Source organism: Oncorhynchus mykiss, chromosome 10 (assembly GCF_013265735.2).
Source record: "Oncorhynchus mykiss isolate Arlee chromosome 10, USDA_OmykA_1.1, whole genome shotgun sequence".
NCBI classification, from domain to species: Eukaryota; Metazoa; Chordata; class Actinopteri; order Salmoniformes; family Salmonidae; genus Oncorhynchus; species Oncorhynchus mykiss.
In genome coordinates this window covers 63,593,296-63,608,574 of record NC_048574.1, presented here as the reverse complement: position 1 = coordinate 63,608,574, position 15,279 = coordinate 63,593,296, and the positions used below count along the sequence as shown (strand labels likewise).

Here is a 15,279-nt window from a genome sequence, read left to right as displayed (position 1 = left end):
AGAGTATTGGACTAGTAACCGGAAGGTTGCAAGATCTGAGCTGACAAGATAAAAAAAATATGTCGTTCTGCCCCTGAACAAGGCAGTTAATCCACTGTTCCTAGGCTGTCATTGAAAATAAGAATTTGATCTTAAATGACTTGCCTAGTAAAATAAATAAAAGCTCAGACCAGACTAGTTTAGAAAGAACAGTGTGTTAGCTAGAGTAGAAAATAATATAATTACTTTATTCCAGCTACATCACATCAGAAAGGTAAATATTAATCTGTCCTTGTTCTAACCTAGGTTTACGGTCTTTAAAAAAACAGAGAAGCCTGTTTCAAATGACAAGTTAACAAAGGGTTAATGAAGGGGTATGTGGTTAATTACCCTCCTGATCAGAAGTTAAAAGGATGTACACTCCCTAGTTTTCAATCTGGAATATCAAGTACAGGTGTACTTTAGTTCATGTTTAATATTTCACCTGTCATCACACCTGTCATCACAAGCCATTTACTACAAACAGCTTGAGGTCAAGGACTGTTTGTAAAGATCCCATACCACAGATGATAGATAAGCATTTGAGCTCTGGGGTTTTAATAAGAGAAACAGTTGAGGGACTTGACTTGAGCATGTTTTGGTGATTGTTGCATTGATAATAGAGAAATTATCAGTGACGTACATCAGTATAAATAAAGCCAACTTTGAGTGTGTGACTGAGAAAGTCAATTACTGAGGGTCAATGTTTGCTACAGCCATTGGGATATTCATAACCACAATACACATAATAACAGATATGGGAGATTAAAGTGGATACAGGGGAGGACGAAAAAATATCTTTAGCTACTACATAGTGCCATGGGAGGGCTATAGGGGAAAGGCCACAGTAAGGGTTGTTTTTGGACTTGTTCCCCAATGAAAGCAAGACCTCAGGTTTACATCTCAGCAGACTTGGCTTGTTATAAAGGTGTTATAAAAAAACATGGTATATTTTATGAATAGAACATAAGAAAAAACAAATTCAGAGGGTAAATATACTGAACAAAAATATAAACGCAACATGTAAAGTTCTGGTCACATTTTTCATGAGCTGAAATAGCAGATCCCACAAATTTTCCCCATGCACAAAAAGCTTATTTCACTCAAATTTTGTGCACATATTTGTTTACGTCCTGTTAGTGAGCATTTCTCCTTTGCCAAGATAATCTATCCACCTGAGAGGTGTGGCATATCAAGAAGCTGATTAAACAGAATGATCATTACAAAGGTGCACCTTGAGCTGGGGACAATAAAAGGCCACTCTAAAATGTACAGTTTTGTCACACAACACAATGCCACAGATGTCTCAAGTTTTGAGTGAGCGTGCAATTGGCATGCTGACTGCAGGAATGTCCACCAGAGCTGTGCATGCACTGAGATGCAGTGCCTTAGACCGCTGCGCCACTCAGGAGCCCGATTGTTAATTTCTCTATTATAAGCCGCCTCCAATGTAATTTGAAAGATTTTGCCAGTATGTCCAACCGGCCTCACAACCGCAGATCAGGTGTGACCACACCAGCCCAGGACCTCCACATCCGGCTTCTTCATCGGCGGTATCATCTGAGACCAACCACCCGGACAGCTGATGAAACTGAGGAGTATTTCTGTCTGTAATAAAGCCATTTTGTGGGGAAAAACTAATTCTGATTGGCTGGGGCCCTCCCAGGCCCACTCATGGCTGCACCCCTGTCTAGTCATGTGAAATCCCTAGATTAGGGATGTTGAAATTGTTGCGTGTTTATATTTTTGTTCAGTATATGTTCGTATGTAATGTTGGAAACTGCCAGGGACCTCTCAATACTATACTAAAACGATAATTAGATGCCGAAACGATATGTATTGCGATTCTCACGCTTCTATATGTATTGGGATTCAATACTGTAACTTTATTGCAATTCGATGTTCCAAACATATTGCTCAACATATGTCTGCTGCATTGGGACAAGAGAGACATTACAAAACTAGTTTTAATCAGTCATGAAAATAAGTGCTGAAAATATCTTGGATCCATCTTGAAAAGGAAGATGGAGAACAAGCTATGAAGGAAAAATACTGGAGTTTTGGTGCAGGTACAGCCGACTAACGCAAAAATAATACAATATATTGTAAAAAATAATATCCTGATATGTAAATGTATCGATGCCCACCCCCAATCATTAGTAAATAGTGTTAAACTTTAATAAAATGACAGTGTTTTGGCTATGCCAGAACATCAAACAACAAGTCAGTATCATGTGACAATGTGAGCGTACCCAGATGCTCAACTGAGGGACTTAGTAATAATAATTTTAAAAACTCTTACCCCAGTACACTTCACATGATGACTATAATATGTCAGCTAAAGAGAATTGTTCTCAACTGGTTTTGCCTCGGGACCCAAATTGAACCAGATTGTCTCAGTCGCGACCCAATATTCACATCACGAAAAATAACCGCAAAAAATGCAATCTGGAAAACTATTTTTAATTCCATATTGATATTAAATGTAGCAATTATATGACAATTGAACAACATTCCCACCTCTTTCATTGTCAATAAATACTCACTGGTTTGAGAACACAAAATTAATAAAAAATGGCACTGCTAATAACTCTATATTAAAATACTGTGATTAAAAAAATCTTCAAAGTAATTTATTCTCTGAAAAATGTAAGTTCATTATCATTTCTACACACTTTCTTTAAGTGGTTTAAGTCGTTTAAGTTGAGACTAGTATTTTTGTAAAAATAAAGAAGAAAAATATACAGTATATATGTATTATATATATTTACACATATATACAGTTGAAGTCGGAAGTTTACATACACTTAGGTTGGAGTCATTAAAACTCTATTTTCAACCACTCCACAAATTTCTTGTGAACAAACTATAGTTTTGGCAAGTAGGTTAGGACATCTACTTTGTGCATGACACAGTTGTTTACAGATAGATTATTTAACTTATCATTCACTGTATCACAATTCCAGTGGGTCAGAAGTTTACATACACTAAGTTGACTGTGCCTTTAAACAGCTTGTAAAATTCCAGAAAATGATGTCATGGCTTTAGAAGCTTCTGATAGGCTAATTTACATAATTTGAGTCATTTGGAGGTCTACCTGTGGATGTATTTCAAGGCCCACCTTCAAACTCAGTGCCTCTTTGCTTGACGTCATGGGAAAATCAAAAGAAATCAGCCAAGACCTCAGAATTTGGAGACCTCCACAAATCTGGTTCATACTTAGGAGCAATTGCCAAACGCCTAAATGTACCACATTCATCTGTACAAACAATAGTACGCGAGTATAAACACCATGGGACCATGCAGCCGTCATACTGCTCAGGAAGGAGACGCGTTCTGTCTCCTAGAGATTAACGTACTTTGTTGCGAAAAGTGCAAATCACTCCCAGAACAACAGCAAAGGACCTTGTGAAGATGCTGGAGGAAACAGGTACTACAAATCTACACTGCTCAAAAAAATAAAGGGAACACTTAAACAACACAATGTAACTCCAAGTCAATCCCACTTCTGTGAAATCAAACTGTCCACTTAGGAAGCAACACTGATTGACAATAAATTTCACATGCTGTTGTGCAAATGGAATAGACAACAGGTGGACATTAAAGGCACTTAGCAAGAGGAGTGGTTCTGCAGGTGATAACCACAGACCACTTCTCAGTTCCTATGCTTCCTGGCTGATGTTTTGGTCACTTTGGAATGCTGGCGGTGCTTTCACTCTAGTGGTAGCATGAGACGGAGTCTACAACCCACACAAGTGGCTCAGGTAGTGCAGCTCATCCAGGATGGCACATCAATGCGAGCTGTGGCAAGAAGGTTTGCTGTGTCTGTCAGCGTAGTCTCCAGAGCATGGAGGCGCTACCAGGAGACAGGCCAGTACATCAGGAGACGTGGAGGAGGCCGTAGGAGGGCAACAACCGAGCAGCAGGACTGCTACCTCCGCCTTTGTGCAAGGAGGAGCAGGAGGAGCACTGCCAGAGCCCTGCAAAATGACCTCCAGCAGGCCACAAATGTGCATGTGTCTGCTCAAACGGTTAGAAAAAGACTCCATGAGGGTGGTATGAGGGCCCGACGTCCACAGGTGGGGGTTGTGCTTACAGCCCAACACCGTGCAGGATGTTTTTCATTTGCCAGAGAACACCAAGATTGGCAAATTCGCCACTGGCGCCCTGTGCTCTTCACAGATGAAAGCAGGTTCACACTGAGCACATGTGACAGACGTGACAGTCTGGAGACGCCGTGGAGAACGTTCTGCTGCCTGCAACATCCTCCAGCGTGACCGGTTTGGCGGTGGGTAAGTCATGGTGTGGGGTGGCATTTCTTTGGGGCCGCACAGCCCTCCATGTGCTCGCCAGAGGTAGCCTGACTGCCATTAGGTACCGAGATGAGATCCTCAGACCCCTTGTGAGACCATATGCTGGTGCGGTTGGCCCTGGGTTCCTCCTAATGCAAGACAATGCTAAACCTCATGTGGCTGGAGTGTGTCAGCAGTCCCTGCAAGAGGAAGGCATTGATGCTATGGACTGGCCCGCCTGTTCCCCAGACCTGAATCCAATTGAGCACATCTGGGACATCATGTCTCGCTCCATCCACCAACGCCACGTTGCACCACAGACTGTCCAGGAGTTGGCGGATGCTTTAGTCCAGGTCTGGGAGGAGATCCCTCAGGAGACCATCCGCCACCTCATCAGGAGCATGCCCAGGTGTTGTAGGGAGGTCATACAGGCACGTGGAGGCCACACACACTACTGAGCCTCATTTTGACTTGTTTTAAAGACATTACATCAAAGTTGGATCAGCCTGTAGTGTGGTTTTCCACTTTAATTTTGAGTGCGACTCCAAATCCAGACCTCCATGGGTTGATAAATTTGATTTCCATTGATAATTTTTGTGTGATTTTGTTGTCAGCACATTCAACTATGTAAAGAAAAAAGTATTTAATAAGAATATTTCATTCATTCAGATCTAGGATGTGTTATTTTAGTGTTCCCTTTATTTTTTTGAGCAGTGTATATCCACAGTAAAAGTCCTATATCGACATAACCTGAAAGGCTCCAAAAGCGCCATAAAAAAGCCGGTTTGCAACTGCACAAGGGGACAAATATCGTACTTTTTGGATAAATGTCCTCTGGTCTGATGAAACAAAAATAGAACTGTTTGGCCATAATGACCATCGTTATGTTTGGAGGAAAAAGGGGGAGGCTTGCAAGCCGAAGAATACCATCCCAACCGTGAAGAGCTGGGGTTGCAGCATCATGTTGTAGGGGTGCTTTGCTGCAGGAGGGACTGGTGCACTTCACAAAATAGATGGCATCATGAGGCAGGAAAATTGTGTGTATATATTGAAGTAACATCTCAAGACATTAGTTAGGAAGTTAAAGCTTGGTCGCAAATGGGTCTTCCAAATGGACAATGACCTCAAGCATATTTCCAAAGTTGTGGCAAAATGGCTTAAGGACAACAAAGTCAAGGTATTGGAGTGGCCATCACAAAGCCCTGACCTCAATCCTATAGAAAGTTTGTGGGCAGAACTGAAAAGGCTTGTGCGAGCAAGGAGGCCTACAAACCTGACTCAGTTACACCAGCTCTGTCAGGAGGAATGGGCCAAAATTCACCCAACTTATTGTGGGAAGCTTGTGGAAGGCTATCCAAAACTTTTGGCCCAGTTAAGCAATTTAAAGGCAATGCTACCAAATACTAATTGAGTGCATGTAAACTTCTGACCCACTGGGAATGTGATGAAAAAAATAAAAGCTGAAATAAATCATTCTCTCTACTATTAATCTGACATTTCACATTCTTAAAATAAAGTGGTGATCCTAACTGACCTAAGACAGGGAATTTTTAATAGGATTAAATGTCAGGAATTGTGAAAAACGGAGTTTAAATGTACTTGGCTAAGGTGTATGTAAACTTCCAACTTCAACTGTATATATAAGCATTTTTACTTAGACACCCGTCACCCATTCCAAACCTTCCTGCGACCCACCAGTTGAGAATTGCTAAGCTAAATAATGGTTCCCAGATATCCCCTGTGTACATCTCAAGCCACACTGCTACAATTTTTCCACGTTGTGGATACTCCTATGTCTGATAAGGCTACTTAGGAAGGAGAAGCTCTTGTAACATCGTTTGCACTTGAAGGGCCTCTCCTTGGTGTGAACGGTCTGGTGCCTCTTCACATAGTTCGCCTCAGTGAAGCGCTTCCCACATGTGGGGCAGGTGTATGGCTTGTCGGCGTCCGTCCTAATGCTCGGCCTCCCACGTTGTGTCCCAATGACACCAGAGGAGGTAGAAGCAGGAGCAACCACCCTCAGGTGGTTAGTATTTGAGCTCCCTCCTTGACCTCTAGCCATTGTTTGGGTGTGGTTGGGATTATGTGCTATGTTACAGGATAAGTACTTATTGTGGTGAACGCCCATCCTAACCCTGTCTGTATTGGTGGGGAAACCATGCGGTAACTGAGGAAGGCTAGACCCAGGCCCAGGCTTTCTATGAACCCAGTCACCAGGCATTAGACGAGACCCTGAAGGAGAAGACAGACTTCCTGTTAGACTCCCACCAGGGGGGTCTCCCACCACTCTCTGTGAAGGCTGAAGCCCAAGGTGACCTGCTCTGTTCATCATGGATACTGTGGTGTTTGTATCATAGGAACAGGAGGGTCTATCTCTATCAGCCCCAGGCCCTGCTTCATCCCTGCACTGAGACTGTGAAGAGAAGGGTCTGGGCTGCAGACTGGATCCCTGACTAGAGCCTCTGTCTCTCTGATGACCACCAGGACTGTTGTTCAGTCCACCTGTCCACTGGTTGTGTTCTGTGTGGTGGTGGGGTCTCTGTCTTTCGCGGTTGGGTCCTGGTTCTGACTCGCGAAGAAAGAGTGACGGCTCCTGATCCAGTGTCCTGATCCGGGGCCAGGGTTTGAGACCAGCCGCTTCAGAGGTCCAGTCTCTCCCGCCAGCAACACCAGATATCAGCACGTCCTCATGGACTGCAGACTGTAAATACAAATTGATACATTTTTATATAAGAAACACCTTGCTGTACACACAGAAACATGACATTATAAAATGCTAACCACAGTCAACTACCTAACCATATGGAAACATTGGAGTTTTTTTTTTTTTTAAGAAAATCCCTGTGTTGATTGAAGAATGAAGTATGTTTTGGTTGGGCTGAGATATAGGAAACTCAGTCCCTGCAATGATACAAAAATAACCAAGTCCGTCAGCACAGATTCAGTTTTGTATTTGATTTCAACAAGATGGTCATACACTCCATATGTGACAGTGACGTTTTCAACGAAAATCACAGAAGTGTGGTACTGAAGCAATCTTTCCCATTGAAAGCACTTAAGCCAAGCCTGAATTCAAGCAATAATGACACAGATATATATATTTTTAACTAACTAGATTATAGCTTCCGTCCAAATGTTGTGAATTATATATATATATATTCATGTCAGTCATTAGTCAACTCCACTACACTCCACTACGGTTACTTCAGACAGTGAATGCTAACGATGGCTAACTATGCTAACTATTCTACCAGCCTGTTTGTTAGCATGCTAATAGCACACCCTGCACCTGAAAATATATATTATTAGGGGTATGCAGTGGGTTGATAAAGATAACAACAAAGTATGGGACATTTCAAACACAAATCTCAGCTAATGAGAAAACAGTCATAGTATTTAAAGTAAGAGAATTAAAAAGTTTTAACAAGACAACCTTGGTTCTAATTTGTATGGGCTCCAATGGCTGATTTTGAGCGATTTTTACATCCATCCCCCAGTAGAGGGGGGATGTGAAGATGCTGGAGGAAACAGATACAAAAGTATATCCACAGTAAAACAAGTCCTATATCGACATGACATAACCTGAAAGGCTGCTCAGCAAGGAAAAAGCCACTGCTCCAAAACCGCCATAATTAAGCCAGGCTACGGTTTGCAACTGCACATGGGGACAAAGATTGTACTTTTTGGAGAAATGTCCTCTGGTCTGATGAAACAAAAATAGAACTGTTAGGCCATAATGACCATTGTTATGTTTGGAGGAAAAAGGGGGAGGCTTGCAAGCCGAAGAACACAATCCCAAACGTGAAGCACGGGGTGGCAGCATCATGTTGTGGGGGTGCTTTGCTGCAGGAGGGACTGGTGCACTTCACAAAATAGATGGCAACATGAGGTGGGAAAATAATGTGGATATATTGAAGCAACACCTCAAGACATCAGTTAAAGCTTGGTCGCAAATGGGTCTTCCAAATGGACAATGACCCCAAGCATACTTCCAAAGTTGTGGCAAAATGGCCTAAGAACAACAAAGTCAAGGTATTGGAGTGGCCATCACAAAGCCCTGACCTCAATCCTATAGAAAGTTTGTGGGCAGAACTGAAAAGGCTTGTGCGAGCAAGGAGGCCTACAAACCTGACTCAGTTACAATAGCTTTGTCAGGAGGAATGGGCCAAAATTCACCCAACTTATTGTGGGAAGCTTGTGGAATGCTTCCCGAAACGTTTGACCCAAGTTAAACAATTTAAAGGCAATGCTACCAAATACTAATTGAGTGCATGTAAACTTCTGACCCACTGGGAATGTGATGAAAGAAATAAAAGCCGAAATAAATCTCTCTCTACTATTCACATTCTTAAAATAAAGTGGTGATCCTAACTGACCTAAGACAGAGAATTTTTACGAGGATTAAATGCCAGGAATTGCAAAAAACTGAGTTGAAATATATTTGGCTACGGTGTATGTAAACTTCCGACTGCAACTGTAATTTTCTTCTCCGCAATGAGTCTGGATCTGAGTACCTCCCCGACCCTTCACCAATGCGAACGCATTCGGGCCCGACTGATTGGTCCAGAAACCGATGGGTTGGGCCAGAGCCAGAACACACATGGGTAAAGCGGCAGTTTGAAAATTTGTCATTGGCTTTGATACTCTAAACCCCAAACTTCAACTAAATCTGGGGAGAAGTCTGTCCATAATAAAGTGCTGCTCTGCCTTCTTAACAACACTATCAATAAGGCAGGTTCTACAGGCCCTAGTTTTGGCGCACAAATATGGACTTAGGAAAATTACAATTGGCTCAGAACCGGGGCAGCACGGCTGGCCCTTAAATGTACACGGAGTGCTAACATTAAGAATATGCATGTCAATCTCTCATGGTTCAAAGTAGAGGAGAGATTGACTTCATCACTTGTTTTGTAAGTACTGTTAAAATGTTGAATGCACCGAGCTGTCTGTTGAAACTACTAGCAAACAGCTCGGACACCCATGCATACCCCACAAGACATGCCACCAGAGGTCTATTCACAGATCCAAAGTTCAGAACAGACTATGGGAGGACCACAGTACTACATAGAGCCATGACTACATGGAACTCTATTCCAGATCAGGTAACTGATGCAAGCAGTATAATCAGATTTAAAGAACAGATAAATACACCTTATGGAACAGCGGGGACTATGAAGAGACACACACACATAGGAACAGACAGAAACATACACATGCTAACACACGCACTCTACACACACGTACACATGGATTTTGTGTTGTAAATAAGATGTTGTGGAGTAGTGGCCTGAGGGCACATACTTAAGGTGTTGTGAAAAGTGCAAGTGTAATGTCATGTAATATTTGTATATATACTAGCTGCCTTAAAGGCAAGGTTCACCCATTTTGAATGTTATATTGTTTTTGTGCATCTCTGAGTGATGTTCTATCGATTCCCTGGGCCATTTCATGTTTTCATGCGTATCTGAGTTACTGGCGTTCAAGCAGGCAGAAATGCGTCCGGTATGATGTAGCACCGCATTAAGTCTCTCACTACACTGGAAGTTAATAGGAATATTACTTTAGATCGTGAAAACATCTATCATACATCTCAGATTTCAATACTGGCCAATGTCATAACTCAGGGAGGATGTCTTCTCTCCAATGAGCCTTGGAACATATTTTGGCGATATTCCTACCTCAAGAAATGTGTAATTTAACAGAGGGTCTTGCACATTTTTCCTATTTGTCTGCCTCTTTAGTCCAGGGTGCATTGCATGGTGCCGTTGACAAAGATGTTACAGAAAGGAGATAGGAATCCAATGAATGAAGCAACGTTTAAAGCCCCACCCAGCAGACTGTCGACCAATCGCATTCATGTTGTCATACTGCGTCACGCAGTTTCTAAGCTAATCATCACGCAATCCCTTCTCAAAGTCAGTGTATATGTCGAGAAACATGCCTATTTTCCTCTAAAGTACATAATGTCACGATTCCAAAGCTACATGATATTACAGATAGCAAGTTAGTTATTTAAAATCTCTGAAAATATTTGTAATGTTGTACTTCTTCTTGACAAACATTGTGCTAATGTTGAGTTTTTGAATTGCTCAGAATGCACCATGCTGGCATCTCCTCAAAAGTATATTTGCTGTTGCCAATGTTAGACTCCATTGTGAGGCACATCAATCTGCAGGTTGAACATGGTGAGATTGATATTGCAGGTTGTTTAGGCGATTTAACAGCTAAATAGCTACGTCACATGCTGATTTTATATTTGGTATTATTGTTTGTAGCTATGTTTGCTAGCTTGCTACATAGCTAGCCAGCCAGCCAATAGAAAGAGCATTGCATTGTGTAGCCGACTTGAGCTTCAAAAGATTTCCACAACGATATCCTTCATAAATACAAATACTCTGACTGGTTAGAGACGATACAATCGCTGATGACTTTGTTTTGTACAACGCCCCTCATCACCACAAACGACTTCAATGATGGCAGTCTCAGAGTAAAGTGTGAAGCTAAATAAGAAGATAAATAATTTGGTGTGAGTCATCAGGCTAATCGAAGGCATGCTAAAGGTAATACCTGTTCGGGGGTTAACCTGATGCGCCATCAGTCTCTGTGAATCACAACTATAGGAGCATCACTAGCCGTGTCTGTTCTTTCCCACCACATACGGACACCCCGTCCCCGTAGACCAAATCTACACCTCGCCCTAGTCTCAGCCAGTCTGAGGTCATGGAGATGTTGTTTTGTGTTTGACTGTCTGTTTCTGGTTGTGGTTAACAGTGTTGTTGCCCAGCCCAGAGCTGAGGACACTTTCCCATCCACTGACCTCCACTATGTCGCCTCCGGTCCTGGCCTGCTCGGTGACGTCGTCCACAGGAACCTTGGCTGCACCGGTCTGGGAATCCAAGATGACTGCCCAGTCTCCTCTGTTAGCTTCGAGCCAACCACCTGCAGGAAGAGGTTACATGGCAGAAAACTCAACATATGGAGTTTGAGTCAATTACCTGGTCAAGTTCAAACATTATAATGTTTGTTTTAGTAGATAAACACAAGTTGTATTTATTTCATGTTATGCAGGTGCATCTCTATTCCTATTGATGTATATATACACATAGTATATATATGTTCTCGATATGTATTTCTCCCTTACCTTCATCCCAGATCTTTAGTCCACTCTCTGGTCTGTTCTCTATTGTCTCCTCTTTGACCAGCTGCAGATCAGGCATCCCATCCTCTTTGTCTACTGACTGTAGATAGAGGGAGAGGATCAAGAAATCTGATATGATTTGATTGGGCAATGAGGGATTGCCATGGATACTATGCAAACATTGTCATTTATTTGATTACTTGGCACTCTTTAAAAGGATAGTTTGGGATTTTGGCAACTGGCTGTGCTAACAAGCTTAGTGCAAAGAAAGGAAGTCTTCGGTTACACCTAATCCAGTTTTTGTGCTAAGCAAGTTAGCACTGGCTCGTGAAATTCCATCTAACTTCCTGGATATTGGACGCAGAGATGAAAAATGGTATCCACCAGTTCATCTGACTTACCCCTTTAATGGTTTGATCATTCAAAGGCATGGTCCTAGACTTAACCTTTTTGGGATAGGGGGCAGCATTTTCACTTTTGGATGAATAGCGTGCCCAGAGTGAACTGCCTCCTACTCTGTCCCAGATGCTAATATATGCATATTATTATTAGTATTGGATAGAAAACACTCTGAAGTTTCTAAAACTGTTTAAATGATGTCTGTGCGTATAGCAGAACTCATATGGCAGGTGAAAACCTGAGAAGAAACCAACCAGAAAGTGGGAAATCTGAGGTTTGTAGTTTTTCAAAGCTTGGCCTACCGAATACACAGTGTCTATGGGGTCAAGTTGCACTTCCTAAGGCTTCCACTAGATGTCAACCGTCTTTAGAAACTTTTTTCAGGCATCTGCTAAAAAGGAGGGGGGAATGGGAGCTGAATGAGTCATGGGTCTGGCAGAGTGTCTCAGGCTCGTGACGTGCACTCCCGACAGAGTTAGCTCTCGTTCCAGTGCTTTTCTTCAGACATAGGAATTCTCCGGTTGGAACCTTATTGATGATTTATGTTAAAAACATCCTAAAGATTGATTCCATACATCGTTTGACTTGTTTCTACGACCTGTAATCGAACTTTGAGTTTTTTTCTGGACGTAGTGCTCGCACATCATGAAGATGGATTACTGGGCTGAACACGTTAACAACAAGTGGCTATTTGGACATAAATTATGACTTTATAGAACTTTATGGAACAAATCAGTAATTTATAGTCAAACTGGGATTCCTGGGAGTCCATTCTGATGAAGATCATCAAAGGTAAGGGAATATTTATAATGTTATTTCTAACTTCTGTTGACTCCAACATGGCGGATATTTCTTTGAGTGGATTGGGCTCTGAGCGCTGTACTCAGATTATGCTTTTTCCGTAAAGTAAAAAACAAATCTGACACAGCGGTTGCATTAAGGAGAAGTCTATCTTTAATTCTGTGAATAACACTTGTATCTTTTATCAATGTTTATGATGAGTATTTCTGCAAAATCACCAGATGTTTTGGAATCAAAACATTACTACACGTAACGCGCCAATGCAAACTAAGATTTTTGGATTGAAATATGCACATTATCGAACAAAACATACATGTATTGTGTAACATGATGTCCTATGAGTGTCATCTGATGAAGATTAGTTAGTGATTAAGTTAGTGATTAATTTTATCTATATTTCTGCTTTTTGTGACTCCTATCTTTGGCTGGAAAAATTGCAGTTTTTTTGACTTGGCTATCACCTAACATAATCATATGTTGTGCTTTTGCTGTAAAGCCTTTTTGAAATCGGACATGATGGGTAGATTAACAAGAAGTTTATCTTTCATTTGCTCTATTGGACTTGTTAATGCGCGAAAGTTACATATTTCTAAAAAATATTTTTGAATTTCGCGCGCTGCCTTTTCAGCGGAATGTTGTCGAGAGGTTCCGCTAGCGAAACGCCTGCCCGAGAAAGGTTAAGACTAAATTAATCAAGACCTGGGCCCGTATCCACAAAGTGTCTTGGTGTAGGAGTGCTGATATAGGATTTGTCCATACAATCATATTTATTATGAACAGCGATCAGCACTCCTACTCTGAGATACCCTGAGTAGAAGTGCTGATTGAGAATCAGGTCTTATTCATTACGATCTAAAAAGGCAAAACTGATCCTAGATCAGCACTCCTACTCTGAGAGGCTAATACCATTCAGACAGTAGTTCACAGTGAACTCACCTCACTGAGACTGTGTGTGGTCCTGTGCTGCTCAGCTGGGTCCTCTGTGGGTTCAGGAGGTGTAGTCTGGTTGTCCTCCATGACCATGGTACCCCCAGGGTTCCCCAGACCCTCCTCACACCCCTCCTCCTTCACCAGCAGCACCTCTGGACCCTCCTCCTGGAAGAGAGAGGTGATACAGACTACAGACATATACTCCCTCAGGTACGTACACACAGACAAACACACTTTCAACATGGAGTGTTTACCCATCCCCACTACACTTGAGTCCTATACTGTAGTTACAGAATTACTTAATTGTTGTTAAACCCATCATGGTGGACATAAATATGTTGTTGTGGATAAATAAGTTAGCTATCATAAATCAAGTCATACAACCCTGACTAGACTATTTTGAAGTGTACAGTAGGTGTTTGTTAGTGTCTGGGTATGTGTAAGTATATTTAGTAAGTGTATATTGGTTATAAAGTGCTGTTGTGTGTATGAATAGTGTGAGATCAGATCTGATGTGCAGTTCATTCAGACCCCTTGACTTTTTCCACATTTTGTTATGTTACAGCTTTATTCTAAAATTGATTAAACCCTTATTTCCCTTTCATCAATCTACACACAATACCTCATAATGACAAAGCAAAAACAGACATTTTTTGCACATTTATTAAACATAAACAGATATATTACATTTACATAAGGATTCAGACCCTTTACTCAGTACTTTGTTGAAGCACCTTAGGCAGTGTCGAGACTTCTTGGGTATGACGCTACAAGCTTGGCACACCTGTATTTGGGGAGTTTCTCCCATTCTTCCCTGCAGATCCTCTCAAGCTCTTTCAGGTTGGATGGGGAGCATCGCTGCACAGCTATTTTCAGGTCTCTCCAGAGATGTTAGATCGGGTTGAAGTCTGGGCTCTGGCTGGACCACTCAAGGACATTTGGAGACTTGTCCTGAAGCAACTCACGTGTTGTCTTGGCTGTGTGCTTCGGGTCATTGTCCTGTTGGAAGGTGAACCTTGGCCCCAGGATAAGGTCCGGAGCAGGTTTTCATCAAGGATCCCTCTTTACTTTGCTCCGTTCATCTTTCCCTCGATCCCGATTAGTCTCCCAGTATCTGCCTCTGAAAAACATCCCCACAGCATGATGCTGCCACCACCATGCAACACTGTAGGGATGGTGCCAGGTTTCTGCCAAACTTTACGCTTGGCATTCAGGCCAAGAGTTCAATATTGGTTTCATCAGACCAAAGAATCTTGTTTGAAGATTTTATGTGCATTTTGGCAAACTCCAAGCGGGCTGTCATGTGGCTTTTACTGAGGAGTGGCTTCCGTCTGGCCACTCTACCATAAAGGCATGATTGGTGGAGAACTGCAGAGATGTTTGTCCTTCAGAGAGGTTCTCCCATCTCCACAGAGCAACTCTGGAGCTCTGTCAGAGTGACCATCAGGTTCTTGGTCACCTCCCTGACCAAGGCCCTTCTCCCTCGATTGCTCAGTTTGGCTGGGCGGCCAGCTGTAGGAAGAGTCTTGGTGGTTCCAAACTTCTTCCATTTAAAATGATGGAGGCCACTGTGTTCTTGGGGACCTTCAATGCTGCAGAAATGTTTTGGTACCCTTCCCCAGATCTGTGCCTCGACACAATCCTGTCTCTGCGCTTTAAGGACAATTCCTTCAAACTCATGACATGGTTTTGCTCTGACAT

The 15,279-nt window shown here is 42.2% G+C and overlaps 1 protein-coding gene across 1 annotated transcript; it reads right to left on the bottom strand.

Annotated features, from left to right (window-relative positions):
- Positions 1-5,833: 5,833 nt before the first annotated feature.
- Positions 5,834-13,633, bottom strand: LOC110534685 (zinc finger protein Gfi-1b-like). Its single transcript, XM_021619617.2, has 4 exons — positions 13,585-13,633; positions 11,452-11,548; positions 11,128-11,249; positions 5,834-7,011 (listed from the first exon to the last, which is right to left on the bottom strand). The coding sequence occupies exons 2-4, from the start codon at positions 11,525-11,527 to the stop codon at positions 6,073-6,075; spliced, it is 1,137 nt and encodes a 378-aa protein (XP_021475292.2). The 5' UTR covers positions 11,528-11,548; positions 13,585-13,633; the 3' UTR covers positions 5,834-6,072.
- Between the last annotated feature and the right edge of the window lie 1,646 nt (positions 13,634-15,279).